General features: G+C 44.4%; 1 protein-coding gene across 4 annotated transcripts in view; it reads right to left on the bottom strand.

Moving 5' to 3' along the window:
• Window positions 1-7,638, bottom strand: part of LOC104478270 (protein ELYS) — an 85,345-nt gene extending 77,707 nt beyond the window's left edge. For 3 of the 4 annotated variants that reach the window (XM_086745457.1, XM_086745454.1, XM_086745456.1), the window contains exons 1-3: window positions 7,344-7,465; window positions 3,016-3,142; window positions 1,126-1,379 (exon numbers count right to left, since the gene is read on the bottom strand). In XM_086745457.1, coding sequence (XP_086601583.1) covers window positions 1,126-1,379; window positions 3,016-3,136 — 375 coding nt within the window. In that variant the 5' untranslated portion in view covers window positions 3,137-3,142; window positions 7,344-7,465. Of the gene's footprint in view, window positions 1-1,125; window positions 1,380-3,015; window positions 3,143-7,343; window positions 7,466-7,518 lie in introns of those variants that run through there. The other variant, XM_086745455.1, reaches the window with a different exon arrangement.
• Between the last annotated feature and the right edge of the window lie 16,212 nt (window positions 7,639-23,850).

The raw sequence follows: 23,850 nt of genomic DNA, 5'->3' as shown, positions 1-23,850 counted from the left end.
TGTAGACACAGGCTCAAAATGGACATGATCCTTATTAATCTTTCCTTCTATTTGCAGTTTAGATTTAAGAAATAAACTTAACAAAGCTATGTCATTTTTCACAAATTTAATTTACTTGTTGATTATATGCTTATGTCAGCACACAGCTTGCCTTTCCATCTAAAACTCCAAGATTTTGTAAGATGATAGGCAAACTAACACAGTGGAGCACCAAGCTCCACTCATATCTTTAGAAATTACCACAATACAACTGCTTACTACTAGTAATCACACTGTAGCATTACAAACAAAACTCCACCTGTATTCTAGCAAGTCAAATCAAACAGCATTATGAAAGCTGAGTAATAAATAAGTATTTATTGTTGAAGATTCCAAAATGCTAAAAATATAGTTAATCTTGATGTTCTATTAACTTGATTCTTGTTTACATTAAGATAACGAGACTAGGGGACAGCGCATCATTTCAGTTTATGGGTTACAGAAGACAGAAAAAACAATACACCCATGTATCCCATCTACACAAACACAATATTCAATAAGCAAAGACTCAAAGATTGCAGATTGGAAGTCAGTCTCTCAACAATCTGACATAACTCACTAAAGGCTCTTTTTGCATACCCTAAGTCAACATAAAAAGCGTGTTCTGCCACCTGCTTGCTAGTCTGAGATTCATGGGAATGTGTCTAAGTCATGTGCAGCACAACTATTGAAGTATGAGATATTTTAAAGACAGTATTTCTGGCAGGAATTCCGCATTTAGGAAAGGTATATTACAGACACTTTAAAGAGTGGGGTTTTTTTCTTTTTCACTCTGGCCAAAAAAAGGATACTTTTCAATGCCTTTTTCTGGAACTAGAGAATTAGGTAATTATGTCCACTACAATAAAACCAGAAAACTTGGTGTACTATCAGTAAAATCAAAAGATAATGGTACCATTAAGCCCAAGATTTCACATCAAGGCTCTCTTGACTGGATACTCTGAAGTAATAGTACGTTAATGCAACATAGAAAAAATACCTCCTACAAAGAGACTTTTCCAGACTGTTCCAGAGCTTTTCCTGAAACAGGATTATGCAGCACCTAACAATGTAAAAGCTTCGTTTCTGTGATTAAAAAGTGCATACCCTTCCTGGAAGAACAACTGCTTTAACCACTCTTGATATTCCAAGGTCATACAGACAGAGAACACTTCCCTCTGCTTCTTCCAACCCAACCAGTAGTCCACTTCTCTTCTGCCAGGAAAACTCCTTTACCACACGAACAGTGGGAGGTTGTTCACTGACTCCACCAAAACGGTATGCTGAAAGACGCTCTCCTGTCACAGAGTTCACTACCTCAAGTTGAGGACCACATGCCAACCATGCCAGGCTGTTTCTCCCTGTAAGAGAAAAGAAAGCTGACTAAAGCAAATTTCCAATAGAAGACTGAAAACAACTGAAAAGTCAAGGCAGTCAATTCTGGTCAGTTGTTAAAATCACCCACTGAAATCCTCAAGCCATACATCTTAAAATGAACCACTTTGTTAGTTTGCATTTGTACCTGTCATTCCCGTACTGAAGAATTTTGATTGTTCGGGATAAAAATTAAAATATATTGATCTGTGGTCTTTACACCATATTTGGCTTGGTTTTGCTAGAAATCATCTAAGTGCACACAGGAATATAAGTCTTAAAGCATGCTTCAAATACAACATATCTAAACCAATTCATTCCTAGTTTATTAGTTTTACTCTGCACATGCCTACGTTGGGCAGAGATTTGGACTTCAACAAGAAATTATCTTAAAATGGGCACTCTGTAAGTAAATTTAAACTTTTACATGTGCTGATCACAGAAAGAATTTAACACATTTTGTTTCACTGAACTACTTCAAACTCAAAGAAGTATTAACTCAATCACTGTATTTACACTCAGGTAGACAGATTCTACCTGGTCTGAACAGAAGTCTAGACATCAAGGCAGGCACCCAGCTCTACTTTCAGATCACCTAAAAAGTCAACTACCTAATCTGCTTAGCCACTTTCAGCAACTCTCACTGGGTACTCATCTGCATCCTATTAAATACTTTGGAAATATGGCTGCAGCACTTAATGGTCTTATCCTCTTCCTTCTGGTTTTATTCAGACTAGAAAAGAAAAAGCAGGGGGTTTTGCCTCTGTAACACTGTAGAAGAATTATTTCTGCATGTGATGTTATGATGGTCATAGAGCTTGAGCTGGTACCAGTTGGAGAAGGTCCAGAGGGCCCCAAATATGATAAGAGGGCTGGAGCACCTCTCTTATGAGGACAGGCTGAGAGAGTTGGGGCTGTTCAGCCTGGAGAAGAGAAGGCTCTGGGGAGACCTTACAGCGGTCTTCCAGTACCTCAAGGGGGCCTACAGGAAAGATGGGGAGAGGCTGTTCAGTGGGGCCCGTTGTGACAGGACTAGGGGTAACAGTTTCAAAACAGAGGGAGGTAGATTTAGATTGGATATTAGGAAAAAAATTTTTACACTGAGGGTTGTAGAACACTGGCATAGGTTGCCCAGAGAGGCTGTTGATGCCCCATCCCTGGAAACGTTCAAGGCCAGGTTGAATGAGGCTCTGAGCAACCTGATCTGGTTGGGGATGTCCCTGCTCCTTACAGCAGGGTTGCACTAGTTGGCCTTTGAAGGTCCCTTCCAACCCTAACCATTCCATGATTCTATGAAATAAATATGATCCAAAACAATATTACTTTTTTGAAAACTGCCTTTTATTTTATTAACAATTGAGGAGGGCTCACTGACTCAGTATGTTTACGTAAATTATTTTACTAGCACAAGATTGGTGCAGGTTGTTGTAATTTCAAAGTTTAACTATACTAATGTTTTAATACTAGCGGTTTTAATTGTTAAAACACCATTTTTGTTCTCTCTAAACCTGATGCACCTTAATGGCACACACTTGACACAGCTGATACCATGACCTTATGCTTCAGGCAACCTCCAGGCAATCATGACTTTATACCAAGAAAAATTTAAAGGAAAATGCTCACCTCCAGAAAACTTCCCACACAGTACAGAATCTAGGGTTATCTCATCTTCCCCAAGTGCCTGAATAGTCACCTCTGGAAACTGTAGCAAACTGCTCGTTACTTGAGCTGTTAGGTCTCGCATTCTTCACTGTAAATAAAGGAAAAAAAAAAAGGGGCAAAAATAGATGCACATCAGCCATAAATATCTTTGAGACGGACAGAAGTTTCATCAGTATGCAGTAAAAAATCTCCTATACATCGCCTGTATACATCGCTCTTTTCCTAAAAAAAATGGTACTCAGGACAGTTTTTGATCTCTCAGCAGAGCAAAAGGAGAATCTTGCGCTTTTCTGATGTCTTTGAGATCATCAACAAAAACTGACATAGAGCTATTGACAAGATAAATAACAGGGAAAAAACCCAAGCCACTGAGTTCAAGTCTAGTCACATAAGTTAGTAAGATGCAACTTGAGAAAAATCGTATTTTAAAAATCTTCCCAGCAAGATGCATAAGTTTCCATTTCTCTCTTCCCTTGATTTTATAGATTATTTATTGTCAATTGTCTTCTAGCAGATTTCACACATCATTTATGTCTTGTTCACTTTTTACATATTTATTTTGAACATTAAGGAATACTAAGCTCTTAATCATCTTAATTCTCAAAATTCTTCCAGAAAATGTACTGTTGACATTTTCACATTATAAGCAATACAGACTTTCATAGGTCATCAATCAGAAAGTAGTTTTCCATATACTTACGATATAAATATAACACAGCACTTGAAAACACTGAATTATTTTTTTTTCTATATTAAATCCTCATCCTCCTTATTCCAATCCCTTCCTTTCTATTGCCTCTCTTTATCAGATCTCTGCAGTATTTTACAAAAATGCCTAGGCCTTTCAGACAGTTTCCACACTTCTGTAGGTGCTCCACAAACAGTTCACATTTCAGTATGTCAAGACAGATTTTGTTGTGGAAAAACCTGAAAGCTGAAGTGATTTAGAATATTAAATGGGAGGCTAAATAAGAGATATTCCATACACATGGAAATGCAAACTCCTTTAAGTAACTGTGTTTTGCAAGTTTAGTGGTCACCAAAAAATAGCCTCTGGAAGAAAGATTTAATTATCTTGTTTAAACAGCTTTCTTCACAAAGTCTGAAAAGGAAGATATTATACGTAGCACACTATTTTTAGGTGTTACACATGCTGACCAACTCAGGCATCAAACAGAACCCTTACTCTATGCTACAAACCAGTACAACCAGACACTTAAATGTACACAAAAAGCCTATTGCATTAACTGTACCATATGTGTTCTCCTGTAAATAAACCTTTAAGACTGTTTTTTCCAGTGTGCACTAATAACCTATTTTCCTTACATCATAGGATGTTACAGCTAGGTTTTGAAGCTTCCCACCAAGCTACGGAAGGGAAATGTTTCCAAATAAACACAGGTTATATGAATTGTACTTCTGTGGAGAAAGGTTATGCTCTAAAGCCTGGGCACTGGAATCTACTGTATTTCGCATCACAAGCACTCTACAGGAGATACATGTTCCCGCATCTTCTGCCAGCATGAAAGCAATGAACATGCGAAACTCAGCAAGTCTAAGTCAGGGTCCTGTACTAAGCACAAGTCAACATTTTGAAAAAAAAAGTTGCTGATGGCAAAGCCAGTATTGCAGGATGCTGCTGCAGTCAGCCAGCCTGACTGCTCTGCCAGCATTCACAACTAGCACAAATAAAGTTCCAACTGGGACAACTTATTTGCAGTAGTTGTGTTGGGTTTGCTTTTGGTACTTGTCATCATTTCAAAGTGACAGTGGGATGAACTTTTGCACTCTATCTAGGGGCTCCAGAGAACAAAAAGCCCCAGAACTTAACCAGTACTCTGGCTTAATTTAATTTGAATGGCTTAGTGAATATGTTTTATGAGTAACCCATAATACCAAATACTAATACAAATATATCGGGTTGGTGTATCTTTTAAATGTTTCATTTTGTGCCCACTGCCTCTGGTCCTCTCACTGGGAACCGCTGGAAAGTGCCTGGCTCCATCTTCTTTACACCCTCCCTTCAGGTATTTATCTGCATTCATGAGATCCCGCCGAGCCTTCTCTTCTCCAGGCTCAACAGTCCCAGCTCTCCCAGCCTTTCATCACAGGAGAGGTGCTCCAGTCCGCCCTAACTGTCTTTGCAGCCCTTTGCTGGACTCTCTCCAGTACCTCCATCTCTCTCTCCTGAGACTGCAGAGCCCCGACCTGTACAGAGCCCTTCAGGTGTGGCCCCACCAGTGCTCAGCAGAGAGGAAGGATAACCTCCCTCCATCCACTGGAGACACTCCTCCTTATGCAGCCCAGGATGCCCTAAGTCGCCTTTTCCACAAGGGCACGTTGCTGGCTCACTGTCAACTTGGTGTCCACCAGGACAGCCGGGGTCTTTTCTGCCAAGCTGCTTTCCCTCTTGGCAACCCCGAGCAAACACTGGGGCATGGGGTTGCTCCTTCCCAGGTGCAGGACTTTGCACTTTCCCTTGTTGAATTGCATGACGTTCCTCTCAGCCCTCTTCTCCAGCCTGTCAAGAGTCCCTCTGGATGGAAGCATAACCCATACGTGTATAACCACTCTTCTTAGTTTTGGATCATCAGACAGGTTGCTGAGGGTTCACTCTGCCCCATCATCCAGATCATTAATGAATACGTTGAACAATCAACACTTTCCTCCTCTAAAGTAGCCTATTTTAAAATATTTCATTGGTCAATACTCCTTTAAGAGAGAACATTGACAATAGCAACATCTATCAAGGAATTTTAGAAAACAGCACAAAATTCCAAAAAGAGCATATAGGATTATAGTGAATAAAAAAATACATCTTTTTGGTAATAAGCATGGAGATGTCTGAAAAACAAGTCTGTGTGGCAAGCACTTCATGATTACTGATACAATAGATGACAGCAGTAGCAAGATTGTTTTAAGAAAAAGAGTGAACAAGTATCTTCCAGTAGGGCAGGTCATAGCATTCAGGAAAACTTCTCATCTGCATACTCTCCAAGAGTCACCCTGAGTCACCTGCCTTTGCTGCTGCCTACCTGGACAGGCCAAGAGCACAGAACTTTGTGTGGTCAAATTGGAAATCAAATTTTAAGATGCTCTACTCAGGAGATTTGCAGTTAAAATCAAACCACTCACCACCCCAAAACTGCCCACCATCTCAGAAAGAATTCTTCTCTGGTGGAAAGCTCACACCTTGACACAGTGTAATCCTGTCTACAGTACACCTCAGACATGCTTATCCTCCCCGCAATGTTTTAGGTAAAACCCCTACACTTAATCCAAAACCTAACTTTTAGTCTAAAGGGCCACTAGCATAACAGAGGGGATCTGTGTCCAAACTCCACTATCAGCCTTATTTCACTCAAGTGCAGCCTACAGATTGTCTTGCAGAGTTTGCACGGAAGCTCCACAAGCTCTCAGAGAAGCACAGATCTACAGCAGAAGGTGAGAAGAAAAAAGAATTTCAGCTCTCTATCCCAACAGGCCCCAGCAGCTAAGATCCTGTATCTGATGCAGACCATAGGTTTGGTTTCCCTTGAAATGGAAAAAAATAAAACTAAACCAGCACAGATCAGAATTTGACACTAGCGCCAGTTTACCCAGCTACCTCCTATGGTTATTCTCTAAATCGACTAGACTTTCATTCAACAGCTGCAGTCCCTGTCTAACGTGGCTAAGGTAGCTCTACGGAGACAGCGAATTTCCCTCCTCCTGGAAAACGACACCAAGAGGGGGGAGAGGGGGAAAAAAAAAAAAAAGAAAATTAGAAGAAAGAAAAGAAAAATCCTCCAGCAAGTGACCGGAGGAGCGAGTGGCCGGGCAGAAGGAAAACCTCCCGGCGGCGGCCGCCCCATCTCCCACGCCCCCCAGCCGCGGAGCCTCCCACGCCGCCCCCGCCGGCTCCCATGTGCGCTGCCCAGGCCGCGCCGCCGGCCGCCCCGGCCTTCCCTGCCGCGGCCGGGCCACGGGTGCGGGGGCACGGGACCGCAAACCGGGGGGGGGTCACTTACATAAGGGGCCGGGCGACGGCGGCCAGGCCCGCCCAGGGGCCCCGTTGGGCCCGCGCTGCGCCAGCGCCGGCGGTGGCGGCCTACCCGCCTCAGGAGGGCCCGGTACCGGCTGGTACGAGGGACGGACGGAAGGAATGAAGGAAGGAAGGAAGGAAGGAAGGCGGGCGGGCGGGTGGCGTCGCCGCCGCCACGACCGCCGCCTCCGCGTCCTCCTCCTTCTCCCCGCGCCGCTCCCTGCTGCCCGCCCACCCCCCCAGCCCGTTTCCCCCCCGTACGTGCCGAGGAGGGCGCCGGCATCTCCCGCAACGGTTATAGCGGCCTCCGCCTGCCCCGCGAGCGGTTCCTGCGCTGCCGCGCGCACCCCGCGCCGTGCCCTGCCGTTCCGTTCCGTTCCGTTCCGCGCCGCTCCCCGCCCCCCCCCCCCGCGCTTCGCGCGCGCGCGCCCGGCACCCACCTCGCTCGCTCACGCGCCGGGCAGGGGGCGGGGCGGGGGGCGGAGTTCTCGCGAGAGCCTCCGCAGCCACCGCGGGAATTTTCAAATTCGTGGGACACGGCCCTGGGCGGTGGCCGCTTGCGGACTACGTGTCCCAGCGTGCTGGCGCAGCCAGATCCTTCCGCCCTCCGCTCCGGCCTCCTTCCGGTGCAGGCTGGCTTCGCGCGGGGCACGTCGGGAACTGTAGTTCCTAGCCGACGACAGCGCCTCTCTTTTTGCCGGGGTGTGAGGGAGGCACCGTTTTGTCTCGAGTCCCAGCGCTCTGGAAGGGGGGCGGTCGCAGAGCGCACTCCCACCCACGGCAAAACCACGCGCCCTGCAGAGCCCACTCTTGTCCCGAAGCACCGCACACTGTGGGCCTGAGCCTCCCGTGGAGAGGGAACCTGCTATGGCGGGGAGATGGGCTGCTCCGGCCAGCCCTGTGCGTGTCCCTCTCGTCGCAGAGGCCGCCTCTCCTTGTGCCAGCCCTCCCTACGCATGTCCCTCTGATGGCAGGGGCCACCTGTCCTCCCTGGGGCACTTGGTTGCTGCTGAAAATGGGTTTCAGAGGAGCTTGGCCCTCCCCAGGTGTGAGGCCCTGCTGGCATGGGCAGCATCCCTCGCCACTGGGCTCTGCTCCCAGCAAGCTTAGCCTGGAAGTCGCACTCCTCACTAGTAGTTTGCAGGCTTGGTTTGTGGTTTTTTTTACACCTCATTACAGACCCTTGCCAGTACAGCTGTTCCAGCAGCAGCTAGAATCTTGGCAATGTCGGTGAAAACTCGAGAGAAGATGCAACTGTATTTCAGTGGAGCTTAAGACTGGTACCAGTGTGTGAGGTGTCTGTAAAGGCAGTGGTTCTGTGTTAACATCCTTCAGCAGTCCAAGTGGGGTTTATGCCAGGAGTATTTGCTTGTAAAATATACTGAGTGCCCATGAGAAGAGGACTTTCTACATTTTGTAAATAAACAGGTTTCCATGCTCGATTCCTGGTCTCTAGCTTATTACAGTTGTTCCTACTTTGACTACAGGTCTAAACAGCAAGGAAGCAGAAACATAGGTAGGTTTGAATGAAATAACACTGGCAATTAAAAATACTTAAAATAGTTCAGCTGTAGAAATTAGATGAAGTTTTAGTCTAAAAAAATACCCATATGGCTGCATAAATAAGCATTTCTTTACAAATAGGAACCATGGCTATCGCACGCATTCACCACTGAAGAGAGGGCAGCTGGGACTACTTACCTACACAAAACTATTATTTACAACTGTCATGATGATAGTTCTTTGTGTCCATTTGCCAAGCTGAGTTGTGACCTTCTTTCCCTTTACTTTACAACACAAGGTAGGTGTCACCATCACCTTAGCAAGATACTTACCCTTTCTGATTTTGCCTCCTGAAGGTAGAACATCAGCAACATTAGGAGAGCGAAGTACCACTGTACTTGTGAATTACTGTTCGTTGAATCCTAGCTAATGACTTTTGATGTTCTGTATATTGTTTCAGTTAGGATGAAACGATGATGACAGACTAATGTATCTCTGGTGCCACACTGTTTATGTACAAAGAATGAGCAAAGTACCACTTTCTTGTACTGAGCAAGAATTAGATGACAGAAGATACTTCCAACCCACTTTCCACATAACAATTGCTGCTAGGACCCCATCTTTTTCTCTGGGTAGCCAAGAACCAGGCATTTTGTTCTTTTTTGTCATGTGTGTTCAAATCTCCATTAACACGTAGAATAGCGTTTTTAATCAGTCTGCATATGCCTGTTCAGAATATAGTACTCCTTTTATTTCAGCTACCAAAAGAGCTCAATTTATTTTATACTTATCTGAAATAAAAGAAATCTGTTAGCCATCTCAGCTTCAACAGAGCATGATGCAGTTACTAACACATTTAAATGGCAGCCACCTAATTTCGTTCTCATGAGCATTTTGCTGTTGTCACAAGTTAAATAAAGCTCACTGAACTTACAGTAGTGCCTGCAGCATAATTTCTTTCCATCCCTCAGTTTAAACTACGGAACTAAGTCTTCTGATTTCAACTTTAAAAACAAAAGGAGAGAATTTTGGTCTTAGGTATTTTAACAGAATTTTCATTTTCATGCAATTTTTTTCTCCAACCCATACAGTATCTTTCGCAAAGAGATTCATTGCACGACACATTCAAGATAATTTTCATTACAATTTACAGAGTCTCCAGAAAATACCAGAGCTATTAAATGTCACTCCAGCAGTTTAATACCTGCCTTTTCTCTCACACTCCCACATGTATGTCCTAAAATACTCTACCAATGGTGAGAGTGAAAATCAGAATACAAGCCAGTTTTTGCATTCCTGACCTCTTCAGCACATCTGTAATGAATTTAATTTATTTTAGAGCAAAGCAGCTAAACGTTGAGAAGAATGTTTAAACTCAGAACACAGTAATACATGCTCAAAAAGGTTTATGGAGAATAAAGAAAAAAACAAATCAGGCAATAGCACTGAATGATCTTACTTGAGATTCCCATATACTGTTTCAGAATAATAGCTTCTTGTAAGTAAGGACTGATCTGTCTGTGTTAGAGTTTCTGTAAGGATACAAATTTATTCAACACAACATTCAGAAGAAAAAACCCTCAATATAAACATTTCCACTGAACACTCCAGAATATAGTCTGTGCAGACTTCCTAAGGTGCATGATTCAAAGATGACTAGCAGACACCCACCTCTTTCTTCAGCTCCTCTTTCCCAGGAGAGGAAGCCCTTGCCACTATCCCAAACTAGTCTGATAACTGCTTGCCCCCTCCCCTAACCCTCTGGATTTTAAAGGGGTAGGCTATTTGGCTGCAGTTTTCCTCTTATATTTAATAAGAAAGCATATGTAAAAAATCAGCACGGTTAGCATAAAATTAAGGTTACACTGTTAGTCACTGCAAGAAGAGAAAGTAAGTGAAAAGTGCAAGTCTAAAGCTACCCCTTTAAGTGTGTGTTGTAACATGGTCAAAACACTATTTGACTTTAAAACAAACATTTTCAGATACTAATAAACTAACTTGCAATGCTTCTAAGAAGTGGCAGGATCATCAAAAGAGTGACAAATCCATTCGATTTCTCCCAGCACTATTAACAGCACACATTATCTCTGAATTACAGCTGTGCCTCTTAAGGTTAAGTCTACCATTTTTTATATTATTATGCAAATGCTGGTCGTGACTTGGTGGCTGCTGTTGCCATTTTAGATCTATTAATTTGTAGCATATAAAAGCACTGGTCATGGACAAGGAGCCGGACAGACACCATGCCAGACAGTGAAGTCGCATGGGACAGCCCGTCTCCTGACCTAATGGAGGAGGTGGTGCACACAGCCACGAGGCATCGGTGAGACAGTATTTGCCCACACAAAAGGAAGTCTAACCCCTGCCAAGTGTTTCTTGCGAGGAAAAGGGGAATTTTGAAGGTGCACTGGTTTTGCAGCTGTGCGCAGGCAGCTCCCTTACTAAGGGCAGGACATGCGCTTCGGCAGTAAACACGATTCAAAGTGTCAACAGCTTGGATGAGAGCCTTAGCTGTATGGATGGAGACAGAAAGACTTTGTGTCAGGAATTATTTGTAGAATAGACCTCGCAAGGCTCAGGCATGGCCTGAATAAGGACACAGGAAGAGGTCTGGACCAAAGATGTCCTCCCAGTTGTAGGCATATATGAACATTGGCCTAAACGGCAACTGAGGAGCAGCATGATGAAGTGGTCTGGTTTAGCCGAGCTTGAGCTTGAACTGGGAGCGAGGCTTGTCTGAGCAAACATCAGAGAGACGGGCAAGGCTATGTTTGGAAAGCAGATCTGCGATTCATCTTGCCCAGTTTTAAATGTCCACAGCGCGGTCATCACCATCAGCTCAGCTGGGCTCCCTTTTCAGGTAGGGGAGGGAAACAGGTTTTTTTCTGGATGCCATTCATCTGACCTGCTTTAGATATCTCCTATAGGATTAGCTGTAAAGGGAGTCTGGATTGCAGGTGGAAAAACCTACACTGTACCTTTTTCTTTTTGGTCAGGTTGATCTCACCTTGAGAGACTGATGTGAACATAGCACTGAATCTTTAAGTTGTTCATCAGCTGACTTTATGTTTGCAGTTGGGATTACCCAGAGATAAGGCATAAAAAAGAAAGAGGACAAGGACAGAGCTTTATACCACCTGTGCTGGAGTCTGGTGAGATAAAGAGCAATCTCCAGAGTCTGGAGATAAAGAGGAACCTCCAAAAGCCATGCTGGTTGAGTGAGGGAAGGGAAATGGGAGGGTAGAGCTGTGGAAAACAGAGGGAATAACCTCTCAGGGAGAGAAGCTCAATTGTGGCAAGTGCCTGCCAGGCAAACGGAGGTGTAGCGGAGAGCTGGCGCTGCCGAAGAGGAGGGCATTCGGGGCTCCCACAAAAGCAATGCTGACTGCAGGTGAGGGCAGAGGCCGGGCGAGGGAGAAGGAGCCGCAGGAGGAGGACTCCTGAGCTTATGTTTTCACTGAGCTTTCACTGAGCTTACAAAGCAACAAGAACTGACTTGCTTGCTGGTTAAAAGAAAGAGAAATGTATAATAAGTAGTTATTGGGAGGAAGGCGGAGGGGAGGTTGATTGATTGTAAGCAATAAGAGGATTAACAGATGCATTTATTGAAATGATAAAGAGCCAGACAAGAGTGAGCAATTAAAGACATAAAATGAGAATAAGGCAATTAAGGAGATAAGGGAAAGTGGAACCAGAAGCAAGCAGAGGAGTGAGAGGACAAAAACAAGGGGGAGAGCTCTGTCTATGACACCAGCTAAGAACTGGAGGGAGATAAATGGAAGTGGATGTGAGACAGTGTGGGGGGATCCAAAGTCAAAACGCTGGAAGAAAGCAGTGAGATCCTGTGCAAACAGAGGAGAAGGAAGGAAGGAAGATGCAGTGAAGAGGGGAGATGCTGCAACTGAAATTATATGGAAGTTGTATGCAAATTGAAAAGTTAAGCTAAGCTGGAAAAATCAGGCTGCTGGTGTAGAGCATGTCATCAGATTTCATGCGGTTGAGATTGTTGAAAACCTAGTGGACAAGCTATATTTGGAAGCTAATATTCTTACTTAGCTAAGTTAATGATTGCCAAGTCTAGGCTGGGTAAGGAACAAGTGAGGTCACCGCTGCAGCAGCACAGCGCATCTGAAATGGGGCCCCGGGGACCTGGACACTAACTCAGCCGGTCACCACCTGCAGCTGAACATGTCCCGTGGGCGCCTGGGCTCCGGCTGCTGATGCACCCCATGGGGGTACCTGGCCCTGGCGATACCCCATCCCTGGGGGACTGGGCAGCCTGGGAGCAGGGAAGGGCTCCAGCACTGCTGCCTTCCCCAGTGAGGCAGAGCCTCTCCTCTGGGAGAGCTGGGGCAAGAGCCCAAAAGGAGTTTTTTTAATTACAGGGAGCTGGAGGTGGGGCTCAGGCTCCCCGGTGGCATTCTGGGCAGCACAAGCTTCCTTCCAACAGTCAATAAGTCAATATCTAATTACAGGTGAGACTCTAGCATGGTCTGCTGCTCTGTGCCGCCCTGGCACTGCAGTGCATCTGTCACTCCAGTGTAACCAGTCGACATCCACTTTTGCCTTTGTGTTACATTCGAGTATCTGCAAATCTGCCTCAAAAAGCTAAAATGGAAAGTGATGCGTGCTTGATAATGTTTTTTTTTTCAAATCATTGTGTAGAATATAGAGTAGCATCCTTTACAAGCACTTCTTCGTTGGTGCTCACAGTCTGAAATTTTCAATAAGCTGTACCAAAATTAAGCAAATCCTCTGATGAAGGAAGCTCTGTGTTAAAATGAAGTTCAGACTGTAAGCATATGCCAGGGACATAAAGGTGAAACAAAAAAGAAAATGCTGCAGTGCTGTAATAATTATTTTCAAGCGCATGTTTGTTTATAAACACAGGCTGCTCAGAGATGCAGTTATACTTATCCAGATATGTAATTACAAATATATAAGTTTAAAAACAAGAATTAAATACTGCCCTTCAGTAATTACATAGGAGGAATCTATTTGGAAAGCATATCCCAGTGTCTTTAAAGCCAAATATTAAAAAGCCTCAGACACAACAGACAGGAGTTTGGGCTGTTTGAGAGGTTTCATCATTGTTTCAACTGAGATTTTTTTTTTTTATTTAGTCCATTTCATGGTTTTTAAAATACTCAGTTTAATTTTATGGATTCAGAATGCCTGGCTATGAGATACTAGCAATTAGTTCTATATATTTTTTAGTCTTAAGTGATTTATAAATATTCTCAGCCTTTAATTCTACTATATATTTCATTGGGAATAAATACTTTCTATTTTTCCTTTAAAATTGTATTAATTCAACTGTGGGGCATTACTAATATTACACATTAAAAGCATTAATTAGTGCTTTTCAATATCACAACCAAAGTAATTAGAAACTTAATGAACCAAAAATAGTATAAGGGGATCTCTTCTATTCTCCACTAGAGCGGCAATAATTTAATATAAGAGAGGCACTCCAGAATTTCCTAGAGAAAGAGAGAATTAAAGGGTGGTTGAAAGTGCAGTTGCTCCATTAAAAAGAGAGAGAGAGAGAGTGTCTGCATTTCAGTTCAAGCAGGAAAAGGGAACTTAGGAGACCTTGAAATCTGCTTTCTCGAGCAGCACACTGTGTGTTGGTCACATCTTGGTTTCATCTGTGAAAAATGTTACAGCTTGATTGTCAGAGCTACACCCAGCTACGAAGTTATATATTACAAAGTTCTGCTGTTCTTTTTTTTTTCATTGGGGGAAATTGTTTGAAGCCTAGAAATCTTCGTTTTGCTGATTTAAAATGTGGATTTTCTGTCCTCAAACCAAGTTGGGACAGGAAGGTGCTTTCTGGACCTGATCCTCTGTCAGTCCTCTGCTGTGCATGGCAATTGGGGAAGTACTGCAGTTAGCAGGTTCTGTGTGAGCTGTGGCACCAAAAAGACCTGTCTTTGCTGTAACGCTTAGGCTGTATATGCGTGTTCCTAACGGACCAGCAGAGAGAAGACAAACGCTGTAAAGTCTGGCTTCAGGGAGGTGGAAACTAATGGCATTAGTTTGACTAATGCCATTCAGGCTTTTAATTTCATAATTCAGGGACACCATGTCATCTTCTTAAAATCTACAAAAAAGCAGTCACTTACAAGTGAGGAAACAAGTTATTTCAAATATTTTACATTGCCCACATAAGCAGATTTTTCTCCTCAAGTACACACGTTTCTTTACAATGTAATAACCTTCATGTTAACCCAAAATTAGTATTGTTCTGTCAACAGCAAGGCTGAGAAGGACTGCAGATGTACCTTCAAGGGAGAGGATTACTTCTCGAAACAAACTGGTGAGTATGACAGAATTTCTCTTGTGTAACTTTAGCCACATGAAAGAAGAGTATCTAGTTTAAGTGTGCCCAAAAGACTGTTTTCCTTCAGCTATACTGAATGATCCGTAAGTCATATTTTCCTTGCTTACAACCCTGCAGTGCCCTGGAGCTTACACCCTCCCATCTACAGCACCACTGCCAATAAATTAAGGAAGTCGCCTGGGCTCCCTTAGTAGCTGGAGGAAAGAGTGTGCACTTCAGGAGACCTTGTTTGTCCCACCACAGGAGAGGCACCTGGGTGGGTCAGCATGAATGTCCCTCCGGGGTGCCTGGGTCTAACATTAGAGGGCACCTAGACAAATTGCAGGGAAGAGTGCTTCACTTTTAGATAGCTACTGACGGCTGGGAGGAATTGCTGTCTTCATCAAGGGCTGGGAAGCTGCTGCTGCTGCTACACCTTGTTTAGTGCATAGCCAATTAAATCTTAACGCCAGCTTCCTCCATATGTTGTGCTTGTTAGACTGCTCTAAGACCAGATAATTATCCATACTGATCATGAAATGAAAGGCAAAATAACTCCCCAGATTATAATTATAATATCACAGTTCTTTATAGGGAAGTTCATGGCCCACATTTGTTTACCCTTCCTTTTATGGTTCTTTATGTTCTTATGTTCTTGCAGGTGAAGGTAGGTGGTTGCTGCAATGTGTCTGAAATGACCAACATAACAATACAAACCAAGGGTAAGCTGTGCTAACACAGGTATACCTTACACAGTTAGTTCAGAGCAGACAGTTTCTTTCTTTTCATTTTTTTGTTGGCTGACTACACAAGAAAATCCCAGGTTCTCCAGCAGTGTTTCGCTTACCCAGCCTTCTTGATAACTGATGCCCCTCATTGTGCAACCTAAAGGTCACGCCACGAAAGTACCCACCAGTCAACAAAGTGGGACATTCACATTCTGGTGGTAGTACTTGGTCTACATTGTACATCTTGAGAAAACTGGGGTTTATACTTGATGGTGTAAACAACAGACCCTCCTTTATATAGGAAAGAATATAAGTTCCTGCATAGCATGTGTGCAATGTGGCTGAATTAATTGTACTGTTCAAGCGTGATGGTTTTTATGCCTACGGTATTGTTGATAAATCTCAATGGTCATTAGTCCAAGATCAAGCTTTTTCCACAAATAAGAAAGAGAATATAATCAGATCCAAGGATGCATTTCTGGTTTCTCTTACGGCTCTGACAAACCCCCATCACCTTTCATGCTGAAACAGAGGAGGAATGAGTTTGCACAGACAGTTGGAAAAAAAAAGAAATTAATCCTAACAGGTAAGGTCTTAAAATCTTACCTTGAAATACAGTTTCCCTGTGATTTCTGGTGCAGAGGGATGTTTGAACTCATTTTAGGCAGCACAGCGGCAACAGGCAGTGCACTGGAACTGAAAAGTGGGCTGATATGCTGAGGTGCTGCAAACTAGCCCGCAGGTGCTTTCTGAGGTCTAAAATAAAAACACTCCAGTAATTAAGAGGGAGGTTGTTCCACTGGCACCAAAATCACTCTGCTGACTCTGGTTCATTATCACTATGCAAATACTGCATGCATAAGGTGTTTTACACTGTGTTCAAATTTGGAGTGCTCTAATTTGACAAAACTTGAGCTGGGAAAGGATCAGTTTGAGATTCTTGTCATTAGGCATTTTCTTTGGTGGTCATAGTCTCCGTGTGTGACCTTAGGTCAAAATACCAAAAGGTGTAAACTAGACAACTTGGAAGCAATCAAATCCAAACTTATGTAGTGAAAACCCAAATGATGGAAAATACAATCTGAAAAATGAAAATAAATCAGACTGGCTTCTTTTCATAGGAAATGTGGTCACAAAAGTGAAATGACTGTCAAGTACTGATTTTTTAAAAGCATGCAGTATTCAGCAGTTCCTCTCTAAGCAGACAAAGCAAATTATAGAAGTTCCTCGTGGCCATGTGCAGGGGAGTGCAGGATATCCATATTTCCTCAAACCATCTGCAACAGACTGGGTCTTGAAAATATTTGAGAGAAAGAGTCATTTCCCTGTGCAAGTAAGGTTTAATGCCAGTTTGCTCAGTGGTGCAAGAAGCACTGCTGAGTGTGAGTGACTAATACATTTGCCAGCACAGCAACTGCAATGTCTAATTTATTGCTGTGTGAGCTGTCTGGGTAGCTTACCCCTGCAGGCTTTTATTTTGCCAGATGCTGGTCACCTCCTGAGAGGTGCTAAGACTCCTCATTTGTCAGTGGGTGCTTGGTGCCTTGCAGAAAGTGATCAGCGCCTTGTTGGGTTTGACCCATGAGCACTGAAAATTAAAGGTTATCCATCCTCTTGCGTACAGAGACAGCTAACAAAGCCAGTGCCCTTGAAAGAGCCACTGTGCCCTCTGGTGTGAGCAATTTAGAGGAGGAGGCATCACTCAGTCTGCTGAATCTGCTCATCAGCTGTTAGAACAAAGATTCACTGTGAATAAATAGTGCTGTCGGCTTCTCCTACTCCACCATTTCAAAGCTAGAAAGTATTTTTCTGAAAGTGGCATCATGGAAATGAACTGAGTACCACCAGCTTGAAGGTCCCCAGGCAACCTCAGGCATGGGGCAGCGCCCAGCTGGGCTCTGGGGGAGACTGTGGAGGTTAGCCCCCATGCTTCAACCTCCTGCCTGGCTGCTCCTGTCTGCATGCATCGGTTGGTTTGTACTGGGATCATGTCTCTGACACGGCTGGGGCAGCTCCCAGCACTGGTACTACCTGACCTGCATCAGACTTTGCTTCCTTGCCTGGAGCTCCCACAGGCTTTCTGGGGAGGGGTCTTTTCCCTGCCAGAGAGCCCCAGTTTGTATGTGGCACCAACTCCATTGGAACACATCACTTGAGGCAGGGATCAGCTGGATCGTCTCCCCATCTCCACTAGAAACTACACCAGCAGCTCGTACCATGCTAATTGAACAAGCCAGTGCAGCTTTCAGGAACAAACTGGAGGCTGATGTGCTACAAGGAGCATTTAAAATGACTTTGTTTGCCAACTTGTGTTGCTGTTCCTTTGCTGATTGTAAGAAAATATTTCTTTTAAGTGAGGAAACAAAGAGGTATATTTACTATTTTCTCCCTTCTACTCGCAAACGTTTCTGCCGCAGGTTGTATGGCTTTCAGCATCAGCCAGTGGGAAAAACATGGGGTTCCCTGAAAAAATGCTGACAAAGGAGTAATTTATTTTCCTGTTTCTTTGCCCTCTCCTTGCACTCTAAGCCTCAAACAGTGGATGAACCGAGGAATTATTTTAATAGCTTAGTAGGGACGCAGGGCAGGGTGCTGTCCCCCTGCTGCCAGCGCCTTTAGCAGAGCCAGCTCCTCCTCCTGGGTGCCACCGCATGCAGCACGCCTGCATGGGACCAGCCATGCTGCAGCACCAAGGCTGGGACCTGCATAGTGTCTAGCTTCTTCCCATAGAGGGTTATTTCCATCCAGAATTTCACAGGATTCGGCAGAGGACTGAATATTTAAAGGCTAGCAGGGATTTCCAGAGCAAGGAAGAAAAGCCAGTACGTGTGTCCTGTTAGGCGCATCACCAGTTGTGTGATCCACAACTGGTTGTGAGCAAGTTGTATGATTTCATTTACAATCCTTTATATTACAGTAGTGTCTAAACCAGCACCAGTCAGTGAGAGGACTGTGGTCAGGGATCTCACTGAAAGCAAGTTTTCCCTGATCTCGCTATGTGACTTTTCCCGCAGTCCTAGAGGTGGTCCCAGATTTCTTTGCAGTCTCCCAGTTACTTCAGTGTGCCCCTGGCTCTGCTGCTGCTGGCAAACAGGCTGCTGAGCCCTTCTTTTTTTTTTTTTTTTTAATGTATCTAGCGAAGAAAATGAAGTTCAACAAGTTTGGTCTAGATGCACTGGCTGAGATCAGAGTCCTGTTTCCTTAGGCTTCATATAAAGACAGGATTATACTCAGCCCGTCTCACAAAGTGCTTGCAACTCGACAAGCTGGAAGGGAAACAGCTGTAATGAGGAATGCCTTGCCAAAATTCATGCAACAGGTCAAAGCTAGAAACTTTAGCCAGGTATCCTAGTTCTTGCCATCACTTGTTCGAGTAGACCTGCTTCAGACCAGGTAGCAGGCAGATCTGTGTATTTATTCATACCAGTGGCTGCTGCCTCTTAAGAAATATGCTCAAAATATTATGCTGCAAAATTAAATAGACTTTGGAGGAATTGCTGGCCGCTGGCTGAGCAGCACTTCAGCCAAGGAACAGCTCCAGCGCAGCTGCTCGTGCTGGATGATTAACATCGCCCGCCTTGAATTTTGCAAAGCATACAAGGACCTACCGAAGGGCCAGATGGCACCGTTGACTTCTAGCCCACATTTGCCCTTGATTTCAACAGAGAATTCTACCTGAAAATAATAGCTGTGACTTGGCCCTGGCTTTGGAGAATAAAGATGCATAGATTTGTCAAGCTCTAAGAGGCTAATTCAGTATTCTAATCCCTCTTTCTGTACAAGAACAAATCACTGGATTTTACCTACTCATTTCCACATCAAGATCGTGACTTTTGGTCAAATGACAAATTATACTGCTATAGTACGCATGCTAGCAGAGAGCCTCTCACTTCAGCTGGAATTAAACTGTGGGAGTGGGAGTCCTCCTCCCCAGCCCCTCGCCCTTTGGAGCAAATGTGGTTTTTCCCAAAGTATCACAAATTACTTTAGCTCCTTGTGTATATGATAGATTCTAGCTGCTCTGCACCTTCTGCTTTATTAATCAAAATAAGCTCCCTGTGAAAGAGGATTAAGTCTAGAATTTGCTTTTGACTGTGCTGCCCATTAGGTCTGCCAGAAAAAAGTACTGCTGTAAATCAAGAAACACAACCCTGGAGATTGATACCCTGGATCCCTGGGCATGCACTTACAGTTATGTACTTAAGAGTTCTGTTGTGGTTAACCCGCTGCATTTTTAATAAGGGAATTCAAAGTCCTTAATACTAGTCAATCTCTTTTCAGACTATTTTGCGGTGAGCTGATCCAAATGGTTTCACCTCAGCCTGAAGCCTTTTTGGACAGTGCTAGGATATAGTGCAATGTACCAGACAGAGGGACAAACGTGAGGTCCTCAGAACGAAAAGGAGAGAAATAAGGAACCGAGCTGTGGGGGTTTGGTATGGTGTTAAAACCCCACAGCTGGCTGAGGGAAGTCAGTGATGCTGAAGACAGTAACTGAGCAGGTTGGCTGCAAAAAAAAAGAAGAAAAATCAGAACTCACCAATTACCTGTACTGAGAAGGTGATTTTTTTTTTTTTTATCTGTGATACATAGTACTAGGGATTGGGTTTGCTCAGCAAAGGTTTAGCTGCCCTGTAGGGCTAGCACTATATGGGTTGCTAGTTGCTGCCTTGACAGAGCTTGCCCTGAGAAAACTGTTCTTGTGGCCATGACACTGAACAATTACAAGAAAAAGCTGTGTGCACCACCAGAATTATGTGTTTCTATCTATTTTATCAGCTCAGGTAAACAGACATCGTATTTCTGAACCAGAGCTTGCAAGTGCCTGCCAGCAGCATAGAGCAGAGCAGGCGAGCAGCCACGCACAGGGGAGCCCCGTCGTGCCCTTTCATTGTCACGAGCCGGGTGTTTTCTCATGGCTCAACGTGGAACAAATAAATAAAAGTTTTTATCAAGGGAGCAACTTGCCGCCAAGAGGGAAAAGGAACGCAGTTGTTAATACAGCAACAGAAAAGGACTTGTAGGAAATCTGAGGCATTGCCCCACCAAGTGACAAGCGGTGATGACTTCTGCTGCTGCTGCCCTTCTTCCTAGGTTAGTGAAAGGGACAGGTCCGGTTTCAGGGCCATTACATCTTCAGATTATTCTTTTTTCTTATTTAGGTGCCAATCATGGGAAATGAGGTTAATTCATTGCACAACTTTTACCATTTGGTGGGGGGAGGGGGTTTCGTCTGTTATAAAATTCTGTACGGGATGAGCGTCAATAGGGTAAAAATTACACTTGCCAGAGGCAACAGCTGTTATACTTGTGGTTGAAGAGGATGAAAGAAAATCTTTTTGTGATGACTGCCAACAACTTCTTCATGCTTTTTGGATAAGAGTGAAACAACAGCTGGTACAGGCACGTGTTCCTCTCCCTCTCCATCTTGCATTATTAGTAACTGTTAGTGTAAGTCAAAATAATAGTCATTTACTGGTAATAAGTAATTTTATCTGAAAATAGTTAATGGCCTACATGTGTGAGCACGGTCTCAAATGGAAAGATGCAAATTAGTCATGGTAATTTTATTGAAGTAAATGGAGTTTTAGGCTGTTTGGACTGAAACTTGCAGAGCATCTGATGTTTATGGCTATAGCAATAGAAGAATCATGATATTTTCATCAAATAATTTGAATGAGAGGTTAGAAATTTGTAATGCTCTGTCTGAGAAACGAGTAATGTGACAACACTCTGCATTAAGCAATTCCAGCATTGCAGTTAGTAGGAAGCGAGACTGTTGATGTCCCCTCAGATTGACGGACAAGGACATCACCAAAACACACTTTGCTGCAACCGAGAAATCCTTCCAGTGAAGAGAAATAAAAGATGATACCAAAGGGTTTCAAACCCAGCATCAAAAGCAAGTCACACATAGCACTTGGCCTGACTCAAGTGTTGTGCTATTGAGGAGCTGCTCCTCCAGCTACCTGCCTTCTTCACTCCTTGCTCCTTGGAGAAGAAGAGTCCCGAAACACCTTTGCTTTCACCATTTCCACTCAGGATAATGTATCATTCCTTCTGTTACCTTCTTTAACTCAGGGAAGAGGGGCAGAAATAAATCTGTGCCCTATCTTTGATACATTTTTTTTTTCCAGGGGAAGGAGTCTGCTTTACTCTTTAAGCTCTTCTGAATATGGTTGTTAGCCCTTCCTGCCATTTCCCACAATAGTAGCTGGGCAACATGTTCTCATACAGAAGGACTGTCTCCAGCAGGATGAGGAAGCCATTGTATCCATCTCAGGAGAGCAAGTGTGCACCCGTCTCTCACAACAGCTTCCCTACGACAGCTCTGGCTGGAGGGTGGTGCCAAGAGCTGCTTCTTGCAGGGATCAGCTGCTAAAGCTGAGCAGTTCTCCAGGCTGGACAAAGCCTCCACAGGAGGTCCTTCCAAGGCCCACAGGGATCCCTTGAGCAGGTGTCATGGGTGCTCACCATGATGCATTAATCAACCACAGGACTATGATGAGTCCCCGGTGTGATACAGACATGAAACAAGGCAAATATAGTTGTTGTATGTGTCACGCCAGGCATTTGCAACAGGCTTTGGTGCTATCACATAAGGGCAGAGGTTGACCCCTTGCCTGCAATCCTGTGACAAAGGTGCCGAGAACACAGCCACTGCATCCTTTGTCGGGGTTGCTGGTGAGTAGGGTGTACTGAGATCCTGTCCAGCCCCATCACTGCTTGAGTCGACCACACCAGCCCTGTGATACAAGGCTGCAGCAGGCCTGTGAGCCAGCTCCACCTCTGAGTCATTGCCCGGTCTCCAGCATGGCCCTGAGTCATCCCTCCTTGGCTATTCCTCTCAGAGTCTCAGCATGGCAGAAAACCCCAAACAAAAGTGTGTTGGGTAGAGGAAGCTCGGTGCTTTCGTCAGAAACCGTCACAAGCTTGTTACCCTCCTGGGGGATGCCCAGGCAGGCCCGCTGCTGCGGTTAAGATCTTTCACTCTTTGTAATGCACTAATTGCCCAGGGCATCTGGCATAATCAAAACCATTCCTTTGATTTACTCAAATTCCAGTTTACTCAGTTCCCAGTCAGTGCTTCAGCCGGGGGAGTAGGCATGGCTGGGGCTGACAAAGAGCTCGTCGTGTCCTCTGATCAGCAGCAGTGACACAGACAGATAGACCTCAGACAAAATGTGCTCACAGCTAGAAAAACTGAGGAAACACGGTGCTATGGCACCAGACCGTAAAGCCAGGGCTTGTCCAGAAAGTGTGGATCAATTTCACTAAATATTGGTTGCAAATTAATGATAACGATTCATTAGATAAACCCAGATGATGTCTGGATTACAAGAACAGAAGAAATTTAGACAAATGGGTAAGTTTGGGGCAGCATCAGAATCCATTTTATCTTATAATGGAAGCCCAATTAATAAACTTTTGGTAGCCTTTCTAGCCAGGAGTCATTCATCCAGTCTGGAATAAGTCAGAGGTAGACTGGGTCTAAACAGAGCCCTGGCCAGCAGAGAGTCCCGGGGGACTCACAGCACAGCATCAAACACTAGCATCACCCCACTTCAGGGAACATAACACCGTGCTCAGAGCAAGGATTACAGCCTGAATATGTGGAGCTGTCTGCTGCTACCCATCATTAAAGGTGCTCCTTCATCCTTAGCCTGAAGAGCGAAGTCCGGGGGTGACTTCTCTGGGCAGGGAGCACCAGCCCTACTATTGCCTTCATGCCATTCTAACCTCAATCCTCAAAGTCCCCAGTGACGCTCCCAGCCAAAGGCTTTCCTGTTTCTTACTGTCATTGAACCTTATATGGAGCTCTTCATCTGACCTGGGCTGACCTCCCAAGCAAGCTGATCCTGTCACGGACCCCCTGCCCTAGTCCAGGAGCCAACCCTTTTGTCCCTTCCAGGGGGTACAAGGAAATCACCCCGTGTTAACCTCCTCCATGACCTTCTGAAGGGTGGAAATTCAGCTCTCTTCTGGACTCTTCTGACTTCACTTGCTTTCAGAGCAGGAAATTCCACCAGTTTTCTTTCCTCCACTGGCTTGAGATTGTAGGCTGCACATTGGGTAGGTACATGATGGAAGTATGCAGGGTACAGGCTTGCATTTCCCAGGGTGGCAAAATCCCAACTGCAGCATCTCAGAGAGCCTGAAGCTCAAATCCTCCAAATGGAGGGCAAATGCTGGGATCCACTTTAAAGGCAGCAGAG

Source organism: Chlamydotis macqueenii, chromosome 3, assembly GCF_036417535.1.
Source record: "Chlamydotis macqueenii isolate bChlMac1 chromosome 3, bChlMac1.mat, whole genome shotgun sequence".
Classification (NCBI taxonomy): Eukaryota; Metazoa; Chordata; class Aves; order Otidiformes; family Otididae; genus Chlamydotis; species Chlamydotis macqueenii.
The sequence above is the reverse complement of the archived record's forward strand: the minus strand, read 5'-3'. Positions and strand labels throughout refer to the sequence as shown.